Source organism: Alosa pseudoharengus, unplaced genomic scaffold, assembly GCF_046254945.1.
Source record: "Alosa pseudoharengus isolate Yale_2024_CS ecotype anadromous, Long Island Sound unplaced genomic scaffold, YU_APseudo_1.1 YU_APseudo_1.1_scf_19, whole genome shotgun sequence".
NCBI classification, from domain to species: Eukaryota; Metazoa; Chordata; class Actinopteri; order Clupeiformes; family Clupeidae; genus Alosa; species Alosa pseudoharengus.
The window spans coordinates 23,331,385-23,353,884 of record NW_027468657.1 but is presented as its reverse complement, the minus strand read 5'-3'; the positions used below and the strand labels follow the sequence as shown (position 1 = coordinate 23,353,884).

The 22,500-nt window shown below is 45.7% G+C and overlaps 1 protein-coding gene across 2 annotated transcripts in view; it reads right to left on the bottom strand.

Moving 5' to 3' along the window:
- The window catches only part of LOC143133157 (teneurin-1-like), a 176,375-nt gene that overhangs the window by 78,364 nt on the left and 75,511 nt on the right, over positions 1 to 22,500 (bottom strand). Inside the window, exons 8-12 of one of the 2 annotated variants that reach the window (XM_076292927.1) lie at positions 19,192 to 19,293; positions 13,032 to 13,226; positions 10,976 to 11,176; positions 5,151 to 5,336; positions 2,701 to 2,727 (exon numbers count right to left, since the gene is read on the bottom strand). In XM_076292927.1, the coding sequence (XP_076149042.1) occupies positions 2,701 to 2,727; positions 5,151 to 5,336; positions 10,976 to 11,176; positions 13,032 to 13,226; positions 19,192 to 19,293 (711 nt within the window). The remainder of the gene's footprint in view (positions 1 to 2,700; positions 2,728 to 5,150; positions 5,337 to 10,975; positions 11,177 to 13,031; positions 13,227 to 19,191; positions 19,294 to 22,500) is intronic. The other variant, XM_076292928.1, reaches the window with a different exon arrangement.

Below are 22,500 nucleotides of genomic sequence, written 5' to 3'. Positions count from 1 at the left end.
AGAGAGAGAGAGAGAGAGAGAGAGAGAGAGAGAGAGATTTAGATGGAAGGGGGATAGAGAGAGAAAGGAGAAAGTGAGACTAAGAAAAATAACAAGCGGCAAGGAAGTGAATAATTTGATGGAGGGGACAAAACAGAAAAAAAGACAGATAGAGGGACAGAAAGAAAGAGAAGAACAGACCAGAGAGAGATGCGACAGAGGGCTGGAGGGAGTGAGATGAGTCCGAGATGAAACCTTTCCCATGTCTTTGCTACATTTGCTACCAACAAAACTCCATGAGTGCTGGCTCCCTTCACACAGGCCCTCTGGGACACACACTCAACCAAGATCACAAATCTCACCACACGCTCAGCGCTCGCTGGGGACAACACAATGTCCAGAAACATTACCAGCTGTCCTAGAGAGTGTGCATGTGTGTGTGAGTGTGTGTATGTGTGTGTGTGTGTGTGCGTGTGTGTGTGTGTGTGTGCGTGTGTGTGTGTGTGTATGTGTGTGTGTGTGTGTGTGTGTGTGTGTGTGTGTGTGTGTGTGTGTGTGTGTGTGTGTGTGTGTGTGTGTGAGTGTGTGTGTGCATGTGTGTGTGTAATTGAGTCTTATGTGTGAGCATTAAGAGCAGTCATGATGTCTGTTCAAGCATGTCTGTTGGGGGTCTGTGTGTGTGTGTGTGTGTGTGTGTGTGTGTGTGTGAGTGTGTGTGTGCCTATGAGTGTTTTTATGAGAGTGTGTGTCTATGAGTGTTTTTATGCGCATGTGTACTGTATGTGTGTATGTGTCTGAGTGTCTCTGTGTGTGTGAGAGTGTGTTAGTGTGCGTATGTGTGTGTGTGTGTGCGTGTGTGTGTGTGTGTGTGTGTGTGTTTGCTGGGGCTTTATCGATCAGCTTCATCACAGCATGGTTTCCTGGTTCTACCACCGACGCGGGAGATTTGCCCCCCTCGGCGTCTCTCTCCTCTCCTAAAGCCTGCAGCCTGGCAAGACAAGTCTGGAGTCTGGCGCAGAGGCCTTTTATTCTGCCAGCGGACAAATCCATACGAGCCGATCCGTTTTGGAGAGCAGGCAGAGAGGTGAAAGCCATGCTCAGACGCTCATTTTAAACGTCCTCTGTAATGATTCCTAAAGGTTGGCTTGCCTGGCCGCGTTTGCTGTGTTGAGCGATTCGATAAATCTTTTTTTGAAATGGTCCACTAGGAGAGGTTACTGTAAGGTAGCAGTAATTCTTCAAGTTCCACTCATTTTATTGAACTGGCAGACAATTAATGGCTTTAAACGTAAACAAGGATTTGTGCGTTAAGAGGCTGTGCAAATATTGTGAGTCGAGTTTGGCTTCACATTCTACAACACTATCGAATTCCAAACACCAACCAAAGCTCGCAGACTATACCATGTACTTATGCTGTTTGATGTCAAACATCATTTGAAACACTTTTCTTAGATTAAATTAACTGTATTTGATTTAAACATCTAATGGTTTGTTTTCTCGCCCTAGCCATTATGGTTAGAGGGTGGTGATGAAGTGAAAGCTTAGGAAATTCCAAGTAATGTCAAGGCACAGTGTGCGTGTTACACCCCACCTTTATGTCTCCTAAGGGTGAACAAAAACCCACCACTGACCCCAAATCCTAATAAATAACAATAACACCTTTTAAAATGTACCCAACCAGTGGGATTTATTACATCAAGATAAACCATAACAAAACACTACATAGACATGACACAAAATCCAAATCAGAAGACGAGACAAAATCCCAGGCTGAGAGGCAGCAAGACAGCCAGCAGTCCCCACACCAAAAGCCTTCCCTCAGGAACTGGATCCTGGAGCCTTTAACTCCCAATCAATCACCAAGCCAGCTGCTGCCAATCAAGGTCGTTGCACGCAAAGCAGAGCTTTCAGAGAACAACACTTACTTGCTCATTGCTTGTCAAAGAAATTTAGGTCCAGAAGAGTCTATCTATGAAACTGATCTACCCAAGCAAAGGCTAGAGAATAGAGTGTGCAGTCAGTAATTGAGTTGCAGGCCATGGCAATCGGCTGTGTTGTGGTGAAGTGATATATGATGGCCTGTTACACGATTGATCACAGCAGAAGCAACAGAGAGTCATTTCATATTTCAGCTCCTTTCACCACCGGTTCCAACACAGGCAAGAAACAGACACAACACACACATACACACAAAAAAACAATACACACAGTGCTGACACAATACAAAGATTAATAAATAAATGCACCACAGGCACAACTCAGACACAACACAGACGTGAAACAGACACAACACAGACGTGAAACAGACAATACAGACGTGAAACAGACACAACACAGACGTGAAACAGACAACACAGACGTGAAACAGACAATACAGATGTGAAACAGACACAACACAGACGTGAAACAGACAATACAGATGTGATACAGACACAACACAGATGTGAAACAGACAACACAGACGTGAAACAGACAATACAGATGTGAAACAGACACAACACAGACGTGAAACAGACAATACAGATGTGATACAGACACAACACAGATGTGAAACAGACAACACAGACGTGAAACAGACAATACAGATGTGATACAGACACAACACAGATGTGAAACAGACAACACAGACGTGAAACAGACACAACACAGACGTGAAACAGACAATACAGATGTGAAACAACACAGACTATAACACACTATAAAGGCTGGATCTGCACTCACCCTTCACGACGTCGTCAAAGTCATGGGCTGCATGGAGAAACAGAGAGAACAAATGGAGAGCGTCAGAATGAGGCTATGGGTCTGAGAGTCAGAATGAGGCTATGAGTCTGAGAGTCAGAATGAGGCTATGGGTCTGAGAGTCAGAATGAGGCTATGGGTCTGAGAGTCAGAATGAGGCTATGAGTCTGAGTCAGAATGAGGCTATGGGTCTGAGAGTCAGAATGAGGCTATGAGTCTGAGTCAGAATGAGGCTATGGGTCTGAGAGTAAGAATGAGGCTATGGGTCTGAGTCAGAATGAGGCTATGGGTCTGAGGTGGACAATGTGTGCATCACAGTAGAAGCCACAATGGTGGCTTAAATGGAAGAATGGACGGACAGAAGAACACACAGAGAGGTGGGAGTGTGAACTGTGCAATTAGTGGAACCTGTCTGGATGATGGGATGCAGCTGCACCTGTAATTTGCCAGTTAAAATGGAGCGCAGTGTGTGTGTGTGTGTGTATGTATGTGTGTGTGTGTGTGTGTGTGTGTGTGTGTGTGTGAGAGAGAGAGAGAGAGAGTAAAAGTGTATGAGTAAGGAGGAGGAGGAGTGAGATTTCTTTTTTTTGGAAATATGGGCACTTAATAGCTTCTCCAGTGATAGAGACAGTCTGTGCTCCCTTTTTAACAGTTGAGCGATTTATTTATATATTTTTGCATAGCTATTGCTATATATTTAAAAATTCATCTTGACACTTCTGCCAGGAGCATGTTTTATTATATGTCAGCGTGTCAGGCTAGAAATAGATTGGAAGAGATGGCTTGACAAGTAAATATCACAGCTTAAACAAAATCAAATTAGCTGTGAAAAGCTCTAAATGGAATTGGGGTGTTTGTGTGTGTCTGGGAGGGTGTGTACAATGTACTGCGCATATAGTATATATATATGTGTGTGTGTGTGTGTGTGTGCGTGCGATATATACTGCACATACTGTATAGCATATGTGTGTGTGTGTGTGTGTGTGTGTGTGTGTGTGTGTGTGTGCGAGAGAGAGAGCATAAACACCTGGACAGAAAAAAGACCTTTTAAAAGTGTGACAATATAATGAAACACTGCATGGTATGTGTTCCTGCTCAAACTGTTTTAGTTTTTACCGCCCACATGATCAGGGTCTGTGAACCCAGCTAATGTTTGGAAAACACATTGGCTCTGACCCAAAATCATTACAGAATAAATTAGACAGGCCATTAACGTTAATAAACAGGATCTAGCTGGCTTGTTACTGAGTGCTCAGCAAAGCTACAGTTTGCTTATATAATAAAGCAGAAGTCAGATATAATGGTATGGCACAAATTACATCTGCTGTAAACATGAAGATGTGTGTGTGCATGCAAGCGTGTAAGTGCATTTGTCTATATAACACGTGTGTGTGTGTGTGTGTGTGTGTGTGTGTGTGTGTGTGCGTGCATGTTGTATGTGTGTGTGTGTGTGTGTGTGTGTGTGTGTGTGTGTGTGTGTGTGTGTGTATGTCTATGTGTGTGTCTGTGTGTGTGTGTGTGTGTGTGTGTATGTGTGTGTGTGTGTGTGTGTGTGTTCGTGTGTGTGTTTGTGTGTGTCTGTGTGTGTGTGTGTGTGTGTGTGTGTGTGTTCGTGTGTGTGTTCGTGTGTGTGTGTGTGTGTGCGTGTGTGTGTGTGTGTATGTCTATGTGTGTGTCTGTGTGTGTGTGTGTGTGTGTGTGTGTGTGTGTGTATGTGTGTGTTCGTGTGTGTGTTTGTGTGTGTCTGTGTGTGTGTGTGTGTGTGTGTGTGTGTGTGTGTGTGTGTGTGTGTGTGTGTGTGTGTGTGTGTGTTCGTGTGTGTGTGTGTGTGTGTGTGTGTGTATGTCTATGTGTGTGTCTGTGTGTGTGTGTGTGTGTGTGTGTGTGTGTGTGTGTGTGTGTGTTCGTGTGTGTGTTTGTGTGTGTCTGTGTGTGTGTGTGTGTGTGTGTGTGTGTGTGTGTGTGTGTGTGTGTGTGTTCGTGTGTGTGTGTGTGTGTGTGTGTGTGTGTGCGTGCATGTTGTGTGTGTATGTGTGTGTGTGTGTGTGCGTGCATGTTGTGTGTGTGTGTGTGTGTGTCTGTGTGTGTGCGCGCATGTTGTGTATGTGTCTGTACGTGTACATGTGGGTGTATTTGGATGAGGGCATGCGTGCATCTGTGTCTGTGTTTGCTCTTCTATGAGATGTGTGCACGTACAGTAAGCATGTGTGTTAGCATTTCCATGCCAGTGTGTGTGCATTTCTGCATGTGTGTGTATGTGTGCATGTACAGTATGTGTGTATGACTGTGTGTGTGTGTGTGTGTGTATGACTGTGTGTGTGTGTGTGTGTGTGTGTGTGTGTGTGTGTGTGTGTGTTTGTGTGTCCTTGCCCATGTATGTTAATATCTGTATTTGCCCATGCAGTGTGGGCTTGGCAGCGGGCTTGACCCACCTATGGTGCAGTGCTCTCCCTCCCAGCCGGGGTGGCACTCGCACTTGCCCTCGCGACACTGGCCGTGCTCTTCGCAGCGCGGGTGGCACGCCCGCTGGTCACACGCCAGCCCCTCCCAGCCCTCCTCACACTGGCACTGGCCCTCCGTGCACACGCCATGGCTGCCACACGCCACTGGGCACACCTCTATGGAGGGAGGGAGAGAGAGAGAGCGAGAGAGAGAGGGGGGGGGAGTAAGGGAGGGATAAAAGGAAGGATGAAAAAGAGAGAGGGAAAGAGGGTTAGAGAAGGGAGAAGGCAGGGAGGGAGGAAGGAGGGACAGAAGACAGACAGGCGGAAAGAAAGAGGGATGAAAAGGAATGAAGATGGAGAGAGGGCAAGGGAGAGGGGCGTGGAGGCGGGTAGGAAAAGAGGCAGAGAGAGAACATGTCACTGGTGAGAGGAATACATTCTAGAGGAATGGAAATGATTTGGGCAGAAAATCACACTTCTCCCTCAAAGACACATGCTCACACAAAAATATCATACACACTGTAGACATTCTTTCCTCTACTTTCCCCTCAAACAAAAAAGCTTTGTACTTTACAATTACCGCCCAACATACTACTACTACTACTACTAATAATAATAATAATAATACAGAACTTGCACCAGACTAAAACTCAGTGATTAGTATTGGCAGCACAGTTCCCGCAGTCAGACAGCAGTCTGAACTCTCTCAACTCACTCTCACTCTCTCTATCTCTCTCCTCAGCCCCGGTCTTAATATGTGGAGGTGGTAGGTAGTATTAGCGCAATGACTCTTCTCCTCTCCTCTCGCCCACAGCCTGTGGACCACCCATCCATCAACGGCAGAGAACAGTGCTGGAGGCAGCCTCCAATCCCCACTTACTCACTCACATGTACACGCTGCCGCCACCGTACAAAAAGTTATTTCAATTTAAATATACATTGCTTATAAAAAAAGGTATTAAGATTGGAGAGGCGGCCTATTCCCTCCCTCACCCCCTCCTCCATCTCTCTCTCTCTCTCTCTGCCTCCCTCTCTCATACGTTAGAACTTCATTACCATGGTGAGATTCAAACTTCAAAAAATAAAAAATAAAACTTCCTATTTTAGCACCTGTGGATGGCGGTTTGATTAATTGCATGCCCAGGCGGAGATGGAGGAATATGGAAAGAAGAAGAAGAAGAAGAAGAAGAAGAAGAAGAAGAAAAACATGTTTTTTGTCCCAGACACTCCTTTATCCCTGCCTGTCCATCACTGTGGAGTGATGTGCAGTGACCATGTGCAGAAGTGCTGCTGGGGGTGCAAAGAGGATGCTGTCGCCAAGGCTACAGCACGTGTGTCCATGCCAAACGCTGTGTAACATGCGTTCCCATACAAAGTACTTTGACACAATACAAACTAGAACACATACACAATATAAAGGCACAGAAACACAGTGTGCACTCACAAATACTAATGGGAGTACACAAGCTCACACACACACACACACACACACACACACACACACACACACACACACATACGCACACAATACCATACACAAACAAACACTGTACCATTCATACCATTTTGCCATTTTTTGGGATGCAAAACAAGACTATTTCAACTGGGCTAACAGATGAAGCCTTCCACTCGTCCACAAAGAACCACTGCAGAGAGTATGACAGAGCATGCATCAGCTGTGCACTTGATAGTACTAGCAGCTAATCCTTAATCCTAGCCGCAGGTCGGGAAGACTGGAGCTGGGGAGGAGGACGGAGGGGAAAGGAAAAAAACCTCCTTCAGCAGTCATTATGGTCTCGCTCTGAAGCTGGGTGGAAGCAGCCAAATGAAAGCTGAGGAATTCAGACCCAAAATGTGATATAGGAGTGCATGAATGCCATGGAGAGAGAACATTTGTGCATTTGTGCGTTTGTGTGTGTGTGCGTGTGTGTGTGTGTGCGTTGTGTTTATGAGGGAGGCACAGAGGGAGAGAGAGAGAGAGAGAGAGAGAGAGAGAGACTGTGTCTTGTAGGCAAAGGCAGAATATGTCTAAGCACACAAAAGTGTGTTGTCTATTTGGTTCAAACATGCAATATCATATACAATACCCTTACATATGCAAACAAAACAAAATACATCCACTCCAACCACTCCTTTATTTATCTGCTGGTAGCCATGGCTGTGCCAGAATCACACACACACACACACACACACACACACACACACACACACACACACACACACACACAGTCTCAGTTTGGTCTCAGTTTGTAGGGTATAAATAAAACCAGAGGAGAATGGACAGTATTAACATATGAAGCCAATCTGACTCTTACTCAAAACATTGTGCTCGATAAAGAGGGCATAAATAAGGGGGTTATAAATCTGGGGTACTCCCCTGTCTACATCTGAGAGAAACAGGCAGTTTGTAGAACAAGACTGGACAGCTTCAGGAGTGCCCACTGGAGTTAAGAGGGGCTGAGCTATTGCTATTTTCATGCTGTCAGGCCCAAGGTCTTTTTTAGCTTTCAGAGTTTGGAGTGCGCTGGTTAGCTCAACAGCGGTGATTGGCTGGTTAGCTCAACAGCGGTGATTGGATGGACGAGGGGGCTTTGATTATGTTTCATGACTGACTCCAGAGTACTCAGTTTTCCTTAAGAGTTTAATGCCCAACTGTAGTTCTTTGGTGTATCTTTTGTATCTTTGAAGAGATTTTCAAAATGTATTTTTCCACATGTTCCATAAACATTTACTTTGTTGGTGTGTCTTGATTTTGTTTATTGTCCAGGCTGTTCCATTTGTTACAGAATTGGGTTTGGTTTATTGAGTCTTCAAATTCCTCAAGGGTCTGATGAAAAATGTTTTTTTCCCCTTAAGGTTATTTGTTCATATTTGCTTAGTATTTCTCCATATCTTTCTTTTATCTAAAGATTTCCCTTTTTCTCTCTTTTCTCTCTCCTGCTTATCTGTTCTTAAAGGAGAAATCCGGCCAATTTTAACACGGAGCTCAGTTGATCATGTTCACTGAATGCTGTCGGTTAGAAAAAAAACATGAAACAAATCGGTGCTGTCTGACGCGAGTTAGCCAGCTAGCGGCTAAAGCAGCCAAAGTGCTTACAAGCTACCTTATGGGGGCATGTTCTAAACTGTACCTTTGTGCCTCCTAACAAACTCAAAATGTCATGACAAGTGCTGTGCAACATGAATAGGGTGCTTACATGACACCACTGTGCGTGTTCAACCCAATAATTGTGAATGAACAGTATAAATCCTCTGTTTGTAGCCTAGGCTGTCACACTACTGTACCTGTTTCCCACCGTTGCTTCCTGTAGCCTAAAGTCCATACCTAAGTCAATCTCATGCCATTTCCTATTTCCACGGAGACCAAATGTGAAGTGTATGTCCAAAATAAGATGACTCAGCATTGCAATGTTTATATATTAATATAGATGAATGGAATATGGAAAACCAAAGATGACAGGATAAATAAATAAATGCAGAAATAAATTAGATATGTAGGCTACAAATAAATAAATGTATCTACAGTTTGGTCATACTGGTAGGCCTAATTCATTTCCACAATCATCTAATTGCTAACTCATTTATGTATAGTAAATAATTAATAAATTAAACAATGTGGAAATAGACAATTAAATGAATGAAACAATTAAGAAATTAAATACATATAAAACTAATTAAATAAATTAATTCAATAATAGTCCACAAAAATGAAGCAATGTGGAAATGGAAAAGTAGATAAATCAAGCAATGTGGAAATATAGTCTAGGTAAATAAATAGAAAGACAGAAATAAATAAATGAAGAATAGAGAAATAAATGAATAAATAACTAGTTTCTTGACAAACTGTACATTCATCTATTCATTTGTAGGCTAAATCTCATAATTTATTTCTGCATTTATTTATTTATCCTGTCATCTTTGGTCCTCCATATTCCATTCAGTAGCGTGCAGCTGCAGCTCTCATTTGGAGCCTCCATCTTGTTTTCACGTTTTCCCCGACAGCATTCCATGAACATGATCAACTGAGCTCCGTGTTAAAATTGGCCGGATTTCTCCTTTCATTTAAATAACTGTCTACAATAACAACATATTTCATCATTTGAACAACAAACTAAAATTACAAACTAGAGACAACAAGCTGGATGCTTTTTGAGAATGATTGCATCATCACTGATCCCACAGAGATATAAAGACAAAAAGAGAAAGAGAGTGAGAAACATACACTACCGGTCAAAAGTTTGGGGTCACTTAGAAGTTTCCATTCCACTCCATTATAGACAGAATACCAGCTGACATCAGTTGCATGGTTTTGGGTTTTTTTTTTAAATCAGGGCAGCAGTTTTCAGGTTATCGTACATTGTGTGCTTACATAATTGCAAAAGGGTTCTCCAATGTTTTCTCAGTTAGCCTTTTAAAATGATATCAGATTAGACAGAATGTGCCTTTCCAACATTGGATGAATGGTTGCTGATAATGGGAAATGTAGATATTGCATTAAAGATCACCCTTTTCTTTCTACAACAGCCGAGAACCATTTTGCAATTATGTAAGCACATAATGTAATCTAAAAAACTGCTGCGCTGATTAAAATAATATAATATAATATAATATAATATAATATAATATAATATGTATAATGAATGGAGTGGAATGGAAATGTCTAAGTGACCCCAAACTTTTGACCGGTAGTGTAGGCAAAAATGAAGGAGAGAGAGAGAGAGAGAGAGAGAGAGAGAGAGAGAGAGAGAGAGAGAATTAAAGAGAGAGAGAGAATTAAAGAGAGAGAGGCAGAGATCAAGAATAAAGAGAATTAAAAAGGAATAAAAAAGAAGAGAGGAGAAGAGGGGATGAGCAGAAGAGAGGAGAGGAGCAACGATGAAATGAAATGACGAAGAGTGGGGTGTGTGGCAGTGGAGAAAGCCATTCTCATTTGCACTCAGTGTGTGGGAGAGAGTCACAGCTCTGAGCACAGGACAACCAGCACAGTAGGACAGCCCATCTGAGTCTGTGTGTGTGTGTGTGTGTGTGTGTGTGTGTGTGTTCGGAGTGCAGGACGACTAGCACAGCGGGACAGCCCATCTGAGTCTCCATTAACACTTCTGGCCAACAACACAGTTTCTTCTGCTACATCACACACACAAACACTAACACACTGCGACACACAAACATGTTTGCACACACACTCATTGCAGACAAACACACACACACACACACACACACACACACACACACACACACACACACACACACACACACACACAGACACATATCTCTGGGACAGAAAGAAACACACACACACACAAACTCACACACATACTCTGCCCATCCTCTCTCTCTTCCTCTCTGTATTTCTCTCTCTCTCTCTCACTCACACACACACACACACAAACACACACACACACACACACTAATACATCGCTAGACATAGCGTCATTGACAAACACTTACATTCACACACAGTCATACACTTTTGCACACATACATTCAAGCTCACATGCCTAGCAGAGCATGAGAGTGTCAAAATTTTGCTACTGTTCTTTTTTTCAGACACAACCACATGTACACACATACACAGACACACATACACACACACACATACAAAAGCTTGCTTACTCATATGCATAAACACACACACACAGACACACACACACACACACACACACACACACACACACACACACACACACACACACACACACACACACACATACACAACCCCACAAACCCACATCCTCACACAAACACACACACAAAACTCCCAAATAAACGCGCGCACACACACACACACACACACACACACACACACCCCCTACCAATGTAACAGTCGGCGCCGGTCCAGTTGGGTTGGCAGGTGCAGGTTCCGGTGTCAGGCAGGTAGGTGCCGTGGCCTGAGCACTGCTCCTGGCAGGCGGGCAGAGGGCTCTCGCAGCTGAGCCCGCCCCAGCCCGGCGAGCACAGGCAGTCGCCACGCACACACACACCGTGGCCAGCACACTGAGGGTCCAGGCAGTCCACTACACACACACACACACACACACACACACACACACACACACACACACACACACACAGAGGGATAGAGAGAGAGTGAAGGGGGGGGGGGGTTACATGACCATTATTACAGTTTCTACTGTGCAGTTCTTGTTTTCATTTTTAAGAATATTTTGGGTATTTTATCCTTAATGTGGACAGGACAGTTGATATGAAATGGACAGGAAACGGATGGGAGAGAGAGAGCGATTCAGTAAAGCCAATAAAGCTCTACGGAATTGAATTGCATTGAGAGAGTCCCTGTTTGTGGTCAGGATGCTCCGCATTGAACCACAGCTTCCCCAGGGAGTTCTATATAATATGTTCACATGAAGCATGATGATGACGTCAAATGTGTGAATGAAAATCCCCTCTCTCCCCAAGAAGAAATAAAATCCCTTTACAGTTGGAGCATGCTTGGATATTGAATGAATGGGGTCTGGGAGAGAGAGTGGGGGCTGGTTTCTGTGGTGCCCGGGGCGGGTTGGGGCATGCTCAGTGCGCTAATCAGGGATATACTCTCCATCAGCCTGCCTCTTGTTGAGCTGACAAAGGTCAGCCAGACTGAGAGAAGGACTCCAATCAGAGATCAGCCCAGCTGAGGAAATTACGCACTCGAGGAGATTCGCATAATTGTCTTACAATGTAATTAGCACTCTGCAATCCTATTATCGTATCGCCGTTCGCCTGTATTCAGAAGTAACTTAGAAGTGGATAGCAGGATTGTGGTTTCGTTGTGACGTTTCAATGCGGACTTCATCCTATTTCTTGCTTAGAGGCTCAGAACCCACACACACACAAACACACATACAGTCCACACATACAGTACACACATACAAACCCACACACACACACACACGCACACACACACACGCACACACACACACACACACACACACACACACACACACACACACACACACACACACACATACAAGCTCACACACACACACATGCATACACACTCGTCGATCTAACCATTCCATTATGGACTCTATAGCAGCAGGACGTACATATTTTCTCTCCCGGTCTGAAGTGTGCGTCTCTCTCCGACAGTGTCGATTGCCTCGCCGTTTAGCCACCCTTCTCTGTAATTACCCCGACGTGCTCCACTTCTATCGCACTCTGCTGTCATCAAGGTTACACCCTTCCATAAAGGGTTCCTGCAAAAGCCGCCTATTATCCCCCCCCGGACATCGTCGGCATTCCACGAAAAGAACGAGCGAGCAATCGATCTATGGCCATAGAGTGGGTGCCCACCCCAGCCTCAGGGGGCAGGTGAGGGGGGGGGGGGGGTCTTGTTGTGTTGTACAGTATGTGACGCAGACCAGACTTGGACCAAACTAAAAGGAGGAGGTGATTAGCTGATCAATGCTGCCGTGTGGAGATACAGATCCACACACTGTAGACAAAACAGTCTTTATCAGCGATCACTGCAACAAAAGGATCGGTTGACATTGTGCCACAGTGGAAGGGATAATGAAAATGTTTCTGTATGTGTTTGTCTCTGCCATAAAACAGCTATGTAGAGCTTTGTATAGAAGTGTGTGGGTTTCCTATGATTATACATCTATATGTATGTATATATATGTTTTGCGAAATATGCACAGTATAGGTGTACTGTAGGCATATGTATACTATTTGTATGTTCTATTTTTGTTGAATTTTCATGTGCACGCATACATGTTTACCCAGTTATGCATGTATATTTCCACTCAAATAGCATAAAAGCATTTGTGTGTGGGTGTCCACGCGTGTAAGTGGCCATGTGCAGTGGGCATGTTATCATCATCATCATCATCATCATCACACATGTGCTGGCGGAGGCGTGTTGCTCACCCTCTTCGCAGTTGTTGCCCTTGTAGGTGGGCACACAGATGCAGATGCCCTGCACGCACGTGCCGTGGTTGGAGCAGGTGGGGTCCACACACTGGTCCTCCTGGATGCTGCACTCGGGGCCCTTCCAGCCGGCGTGGCACGCGCACCGGCCCTTCTCGTACTCGCCGTTACCACTGCACAGCACCGGGCACGTGTCTGCAGCCATGGAGTGAAGGAGAGAGAGGGAGAGAGAGGGAGGGAGAGAGAGAGGGAGAGAGAGAGGGTGAGAGAAAGGGAGAGAGAAAGAGAGGGAGGGAGAGAGAGAGGGAGAGAGAGAGGGTGAGAGAAAGGGAGAGAGAAAGAGAGGGAAGGAGAGAGAGAGGGAGAGAGAGGGAGAGAGAGAGGGTGAGAGAAAGGGAGAGAAAAAGAGAGGGAAGGAGAGAGAGAGGGAGAGATAGAGGACACATTAAAGCTCACTAAAATGTACAGTTTGATAGATATGTAGAAAGAAAGAAAGAAAGAAAGAAGATAAGAAAGAAAGAAAGAAAAAAAAAAACAGACAAAACAGACAGTCTGACTAGTTGAACCAGTTCTGCCAGGCCAGGTTCTTTCTTAAAATCTACTTGTCCATCCTCTCCCGATGTACAACAAACCAAATTGTGACGGTGGTAAGAGTGGACCGATGCCTGTGGCGAGGGCTTAAATAGATCGACAAGCTCGACAAGGTTTTACGTTTCTGCAGCTAGCATCACACAAATGAAAGGGTTGCTTCCTGTGTTCACAGCCTGGCGAGAAATGAATGCCAGAGAGGTGCTCTTTGCATGTCAGACTACAGGGACAGTAATGAGCTTGATGCAGTTTAACGTGGCTAATTATCTAGTGGGAGCACAGCTCCCCAAGCGCCATGATCAACATCATAAATGGTGCCCATAGCAACTCAAACACCTCTGTAGACAGGTTTTATTTATGTCAGATGAAGGCATAACTGTGTACTCCTTTTGACATACACGGCATGCAAAAATCCCCGTATTTTGACAGCAATACATGAGGTAATGTTTTTTTAGAATGTATGCAGGACACACACAAACACACACACACACACACATTCACAGTCTTTAAGTTATACACACACACACATACACATTAACAGCCTTCACCACACATACAGTACACACACACACACGCATACACACATGTCTGCCTGTCCATGTCTGTCTGTTAAGCTTCTGTGAGATGGGACGTGCAGTCAACATGACCCTTGCGGACTGATGGAGGATAGCGATGACAGACTGTCAGATTTGACCCTTCAAGGCAAACAGGCACGTTATCTTCCATCAATGGTCAACAGGTCCAGTTAGATCCCGACATCTGGGACGCTGTTTTACGGAATTCCAAAACATCCCCCTTGCCTCCTCTCCCACCCCCCCCCACCCCCCCCCCCCTTCCTTCCCTCTAGAGTACCACGAAAGGGGCCATGCAAGACTGACTTCGTGATCCTGGAGGATTTGGAGAAAGGGGGTAAAACCGCGTGGCATTGTGTGGAGAAATCCTCCGGGGACTTTTAATTCGCCGTGCCTCAGCCCCGTGGCGTAGTCATGCGGCGCGGCAGGCTAAGGCGGGCGCACTCCTCCGGCACGCCAGAGACGCGCGGGAGGCGCTCGGGGGATTCGCCGCCGTGCGCTCTAAGACGCGCAAGTAAGGGGGTTGGGTGGGGGGTGAGTTGCCCTCGTAATGTATGCATGTATGCGCCGCTCTGCGTCTGTTTTCATATTCATACAGATCCCATTAACCTCCCCGTGCCCTCCGCCGACTCCCTGTCCTCCAACATGGCAACCTCGGCAGCACGCGGTCATGCTGCGCTGACCAAAGCTCGCGCCGCACTATAAAGCGGCTGCGCTAAATCTCTGTGTCTCAGCAGTCCATTTTCACAGCACATGGCAACCTGTGGAGATTAGTCATGCTGCCGCATTAAACTGTAGATTTCTTTCTTTCTGGCTCACTTTTTTTTATCACCTCTCTCTCTCTCCCTCTCTGTGTCTCTCTATCTCTCCCCAGAGATCCACAGTTTCTCTCTCTCTCTATCTCTCCCTGTCTCTACCATTCTCTTATCTTTATCTCATTCTACCTGTCTCTCTTTTTTTCATCTCTCTCCCTCTCTTTCATTCAACCTCACCCCCTCTGTCTCACTCTCTCTCACTCCCTCTCCCTGTCTCTTTATTTTCCCCTCTCTCTCTCTCTCTCTCTCTCTCTCTCTCTCTCTCTCTCTCTCTCTCTCTCTCTTTATCCCTCACACTCTCTGTCTCCCCTGGTCTGCCCTAGCAGTGGGATCATCCACAGCTTTTGTGTGGTGTTGATGAAGAGGCCTCCCTCTGCTACAGTGTTGTTCCCAGTAGAGAGAGAGAGAGATAGAGAGAAAGAGAGAGAGACAGAGAGAGAGAGAGAGAAAGAGAGGGGGCCTACAGATGGCCTGTCAGCACGGAGCATGAAGACATCTCTCCTCTCCTACAGCCACCACCACCACCACGCTGCCTGCAATGGGGCCGGCCTGATGAATATAATCAATAGCTGATGCTAATGAGCACTCCCACACTCTTTCTGCCCTTCTCCCTCTCTCTCTCTCTCTCTCTTACACACACACATATACACACAGATACGTACGTGTATACATACATACACATTCACATACACATTTCTTCCCCTGATGTTACTGTGCTACACACACACATTGCACATTTTTTCAATTTTTCACACACTTTCTCACACAATCATACTCTCACTCCATCTTTCTCTCTGTACAAGTGCACTGCACATTTTTCTTTCTTCCGCTTTTTTTCTCTCAAGTCCCTCAAGCTTCACTGCAGCCTTTTTTCTTTCACTCTGAATGTTTCTCTCTCTGTCTCTCATCTATTGCTCTCTCTATCATTCTGATGACTGTCTCTCTCTCTCTCTCTCTCTCTTTATCTCTCTATTCTATGTATTTGCCCTCTCTCTCTCATTGGACTCTCCTTTATACACCTTCTATATTTCTCTCTCTCTCTCTATCTCTCTATTCTATGTCTTTGCCCTCTCTCTCTCATTGGACTCTGTTTATACACCTTTTATATTTCTCTCTCTCTCTCTATCTCTCTCAGTCTGTCTCTCATCTAAGAGGGGGAGGTCTACCATGGAAATTGCGATAAGCTGCACACACTCTCATTTCACTAACAAGTGGCACCTGAGCCCGGGCGAGAGTGCTGGCGGTGCTGGCAGAGTGACGCGCCGCAGTGTTAGAAAAACAAACCGTGAAAATGCGCGTCTCCAGGACGACGGGGTGGAGCTGTGGCTGGCGCTAGTGCTGGAAGAGGGGGGGGGGGGGTGTAGGAGATGTTCAGAATGTGTTTTAGAGTGTGTATGAGGTGTACAGAGCTGCGCTACTGGGGAAAAAAAAGTGCTGGCCATATACTGTGAGGGAACATCATGAAGGATGAGCTCACACATGTGTTTTTTTAGCCCATGTTGCATGTGTGTGTGTGTGTGTGTGTGTGTGTGTGTGTGTGTGTGTGTGTGTGTGTGTGTGTGTGTGTGTGTGTGTGTTGCATATCAACTATATCAACCATATGGTAATATTTAGCATCCATTCACACAATGGACATTCACAAGGGAGACTGGGTGAAGATGAGATACACAGAGAAGAAAGAGAGAGAGAGAGAGAGAGACAGAGAGAGAGAGTGAGAGAGGGAGAGAGGGAGAGAGAGAGAGAGACAGACAGAAAGTTCGATGGATTGACAGATAAATGTCTTTGATAGATAAATGACTTGAGAGATTGAAAGAAATAGAGAAAATGGGGAGAAGAAAAGAGAGGAGACAGTGAGGAGAGGAGAGGAGAGGAGAGGGGGGCGAGGAAGAGTGTGATTTGTGATCCAGCCGAGACACTGGCATTGCCTGCCCTTGACAAGGTCAATGTGCCTCTCTCTCTCGGTCTCTCTCTCTGTCCCTCTCTCTCTCTGTCTGTCTAACATGGCCCCATCACAGATGCTCAAGGACTCCAGAGAGGCTGAGAGATGGAGAGACAGAGAGATAGAGAGAGAGAGAGAGGAAGAGAGGAAAATATGAAGGAAGAGGAGAAAGGGAAGGTGAGAAAAGGGGGAGACATGGAGGGAGAAATGGAATAAAGAGAGGACAAAAGACATGGTAGGAGAATTTAGAATTAAAAAGACCAGGAACAGAGAGTAATTAAAGTACAATGTGAGAGAGAGGTGGAAAAAAGAAAGGATGAGATAATGAAGGAAAAAGAGAACAGCTGTGCATCAGCAGCAGCCCCAGCGGTAGCGTCCTGCGCTGCAGCCTCACTGTAAGATGCCTGTCTATTAGTCTCCATAACGTTCCTGGCACTGGGCCACCTCGCCAGCAGTAATGGCCGCATTACATTCGCTACAATAATTCATAGGCTCTGCACCTCCAGAGACCAACCTGCCGGCCCGCCCGCCCGCCCGCCCCCGCACGCAAGGTGTGGGAACCAGTACAGAGAAATGGGCTTTAAGGGGCTCGCCGGCCCGCTCCAACGGCGGCCTCCTCAAGACCCGGAGCGCTAGCCAAAACCGGACAGATTTATCGGACCTGGACGGTCCGAGGCGAGGCCCCTTTTAAAGTCTGCTGAGCCTGTAATGATTGAGGAGCGTGAAGACAGACAGCGCTGTCCTTTTCTAGCACCGGCAGGAAAGAAACAATGTTTTTGTAAACAATAGGTTTACAATGTGTTTACAATGTGTTATTTATTTGTTTGTTTATTTATTTATTTATTTATGTGTTTGTTTGTTTTGTTATTTACTTCTCCCCCTTTCCTGACTGCATCTCAGAGTCCTGACTAAACAGTATAAGATGTTTTTTGGTTGCACTGGCAGGCTGGACTCTCGACGTGCTGAGGCCACAGCACTTCATCCTGAGCAGCCCCACTTTGAAGAGCCCGGGCGAAACCAATCTGTAAAGGCAGTGCAAAGAGAATTCTCAACTACGGAAGCCCGTAAGGATCGATACTGTACTCTGCCCTCTGGAGAACTGGAAATGGGGGGGTGGAAGAGGGGGAGAGAGAAGAGAAGAGGAGAGGAGAAGGGGTGGGATTATGTTATATAAAACCTTCTCAAGGTTTGATCTGGCTCCGAGGAGAATCCTAATAGAAGCTCTCCTTGGATCCCCGTGCGGAGCACAGCCGACACTTGGCCCGGAGAACTGCAGATTCAGCCTCGCCCACTGGGAGGACGTGGAAGTTGTCGGATCCGACACTGTCGCTCCCCATCCACACTGCATTATTTAACCTGACTCAGAACTCCTGTTCTTTTGCAGAGCGAGTTAACAAGACACATGTTAAAAAAAGACCTGAAACCTCAAAAAATAATTAAAAAAAAAGGGAGGAAAAAGGTGCAGAGTCAAGGGAAGTAATATTCGAGCTTGCAAAAGGGACAACAATAAACTCGGGGCTCTTTTCAGTGGAAGCACACTTGCAGGCAGGCTGGAAATGAAATGAAATAACATGAAGAAGTAAAAAGAGCAAACTCAGACCCACGCAGGCTTTTGGTGAGATGAGAGGAAGAAAAGAGACAAGAGGACTGAGGAGAAAAGGAAATGAGGGGTGGACAGAAGAAAGGAGGAAACATGAGGAGGGAAGAGACATGGAGAGGAGGAGAGAGGAGAAGGAGACGGAGAAGGAGAGCAAAGGAGGAGAGAAGTGGAAATGTCCTTGCTGCAGGATGCGTGGGATTCTCTTAAATGAACTCATCTCCTACTGCAGAGAAGACACAAGACAAGGAGAGAGAGAGAAATATGCTTGCCAGGTGGAGGAGATGGTGATCTTGCTCACTCTCTCTCTCTCTCTCTCTCTCTCTCTCTCTCTCTCTCTCTCTCTCTGTGCTTTGTTTGTGTGTGATGCGTGGGGGTTGTGACAGACAAGTGTAAAGAGGGAGTAAAGAAAGTGTGTGAAAGGAAAAGAGGAGAAAAGACAGAAATAAAGAAAAACAGCGAATGTTTATGAGAGTGAGTGAGTGAGTGAGTGAGTGGGTTTATGTTTAAGAATTCACAGCAAGACTCATACATATGCATTAGGGCCAGTGTTCTTTCTCCTTTCTCCATGCGTCCTTACTTGTGTAACCTCTGACCTCACACACACAGGCACAAATGCACACCTTTTCCCCTTCTCCCATAGACTCACCTTTCTCACAGTTCGGTCCCAAGAAACCAGGGAAGCAATGGCAGTGACCAGCCACACACTCTCCATTGCCATTGCAGCTGGTGGAGCAGCCATCCATGGTGTCTGTAAGACCACACACACACACACACACACACACACACAGAGAGAGAGAGAGCGAGAGAGAGAGAAAGAGTTCAACCCATACACATATGTAAACACAGCAGGAGAGATCTATAGCGAGAGCTTCACATACATTCACACACTATGTCAAGCACCACGTTCATTGCTTTAATGGGCACCTATGAGCCGGCTCCCCCACATCCACTGGCTCCATTGTTGTCGTGAGGTGAGAGTAAAGTGCTTTGTATGCCCTGGCCTGCTTTGGTAGTATGATGACTACATGCTGCAGTTAGAAAGAGGCCTCAGCTGGCTTGCTAGTTCAATATTACTCTACAAGACATTTTGAGGTTAGTGAGCTACCGAGAGAGAGAAATAGAGAGAGAGAGAGATAGAGAGAAATGGGGAGAGAGAGAAAGAGGGCTAAAGAGATGGAGCGAGAGAGCACTCATTCCCTTAACTGCAAAGGAGTTTAGATTTTACTAGTCAGTCAGCCTGTGCTATTTCTCAGCTCTCTCTTGCCTGTGCTTTAATTGTTAGTTCAATAACATTGCTGTGGAGGTGGATAAAACAGACGGCTGCTTGTTTTCCATTCCCTCAGCAAATCCAGTGAGAGAGAGAGGGAGGGAGAGAGAGGGAGGGAGAGACAGAGAGATAGAGAGAGGGAGAGAGTGAGGGAGATACAGAGAAAGAGGGAAAGAGAGGGAGGGAGAGACAGAGAGAGAGAGGGAGAGAGAAAGAGAGAGGGAGATAGAGAGGATCATTATAATAGACTTTGAGATGGATTCCCAGTCAAAGGGATTTGAGTGATACCGTATGCACTAATACACTGAGCTGCTAATATTTCTTTTTTTCTTTTCGTTTCGTAATATCCACAACATACAGTGCTCCATGGGCTCTCTTTTCATTTCTTTATTTTTAATATGCGTGTGACATGCTGCAAATTGCAGCAATTTGCACCTCGATCAAATGTCAGCCAACCTGTCAGAAAATAGCCAGCACATATAATCGCTCTCCTCAACAAAACCCACACACACACACAGGGTGAACATGCCAGATGGATAACAGGGACAGAGGGAGGGAGGAGAGCGAGAGAGGGAAGGAAGACAAAAACCCTCTTTTTGGACTATGGTAAACAGCTTGATGTGTCAACCTTACATAACCCTGGCATACCATCTTTCTCTCTGTGTTTGCATGTGTGTGTGTGTGTGTGTGTGTGTTTATTTCTCTCTCTGTTTCTGTGTGTGCTTCTCTCTCCCTCCTCGTATGTATGTGTGTGTGTGTGTGTGTGTGTGTGTGTGTGTGTGTGTGTGTGTGTGTGTGTTTGTGTGTGTCTACGTGTGTGTGTGTGTGTGTGTGTGTGTGTGTGTGTGTGTCTGTGTGTGTGTGTGTGTGTCTATGTGTGTGTGTGTGTGTGTGTGTGTGTGTGTGTGTGTGTGTGTCTCCTCCTGCATGGTAAACATCTGGTCCTGGTTTAGCGCCCGCCTGGGTGACATCTCGTTGTTAACGGCGGCCAGGAACGAGCGTGATCGATAGCGACGTTCTTCGGCATGAGCCTCGGGCTCAGGTCCCACTATAAAAACGCTCATCGCAACACAGCTTTTATGGACAGCACACAAACAGAGCACTGGCCATTGACTCTCATCCTCCCAGAGTCCACTGCATGAAAACAAAGTCCAGAGACGGACGCATCTGAGGTCAGCGGCCACAAAGCAAATATGGCTGCCAAGCAACAAAGCAAATTTGTCTTGATAAGACTCCTTAAAATTAGTCAAACTCTTATTAAGTCTACACTGGGTTAGTGTAGATGTCTGTGTGGGTGGGTGTATGTGTGTGTGTACACATATTTGTGTGCACAGGTGTGTGTGTGTGTGCATATACTATGTGTGTGTGTGTGTGTGTGTGTGTGTGTGTGTGTGTGTGTGTGTGTTTGTGTACACATATTTGTGTACACAGGTGTGTGTGTGTGTGTGTGTGTGTGTGTGTGTGTGTGTGTGTACACATATTTGTGTACACAGGTATGTGTGTGTGTATGTGTGTGTGTGTGTGTGTGTGTGTGTGTGTGTGTGTGTGTATCTTCATGCCTGATGTGCTGTATAATTCAGAAATAAGCATCAGGACTGCTGGGACTGAGTGCGGGGGATTTATCATTACGGCAGCACAGCGCTCACGCTGTCTGGCTCCTTGCATATTGATGGTGCAAAGCTCAGGCCTCTGCCTCACTCCTGTGCGGGCAGATAGAGGGCTGTAGCCACAGGGCCTGTAAACAGCATGCCGAGTTAGTGCCTTCTGCTGGGAGAGGGATGCGTACACACACTACGGGTCTGGTTCACAACACTCTCCTCCAGAACTCCTCATCACACGTGCACAAGTGCTGGATCACCCACTAGGTGCCTGTGAGAAAACGGAATGGTTGTGTGTGTGTGTGTGTGTGTGTGTGTGTGTGTGTGTGTGTGTGTGTGTGTGTGTGTATGTGTGTGTGTGTGTGTGTGTGTGTGTGTGTGTGTGTGTGTGTGTGTGTGTGTGTGTGTGTGTGTGTATGCGCACATGTGTGTACATTCATTATCCGCCTAGGTGTTCAGTAAGCTTCACCTACAGTATCATCAGAAAAGCCTCACTAACAGCACTTTAATGAAATTAAGCATAAGCTTAAGCATAATCCCTTCAAAGCTAGCAATAAACATCTTCCTACAGTAAACATGCCCCTTGGTGCCCTTTCTTATAAAGACCCATCTCTCTGTGTAACAGGAACCGTGTGTTTTGACCCTGAAAGAGTCACGCTTCTTTTGAATTGCTCAGAATGCTGCACCGGTAGAGTGGAAATACAGACTGCTGTGTCTGGTCCTCAGACGGAATGGTGCAGGTATGCGCGGAGATGCGGTAGCTTGGCTCACAACAGGGTTCGACATTTTCAATCTCAGACCAGGGTCAGCCCTAGGCCTTTCCTCAGGCTTGGACACTGGTGAACAGCCTTGGACTTCTACCGCCGTGGCGTGAAGACTTGTAATATCAGGGACACTCACAAACAAGGGACGTCAGAGCTGCCTAGCAACGGTCAAGTGCTTAACAAAAGTGCATTGAAAAGAAATTAACATTACATTTAAACATGTAATGAAAATCTTGTGTTCTTGATTGTTTTAGAGAAGTGATTTGTGTGTGATTGACATTTGTGTGTATTTGTGTGTGTGTGTGTGTGTTTTTTTTTACAATCTA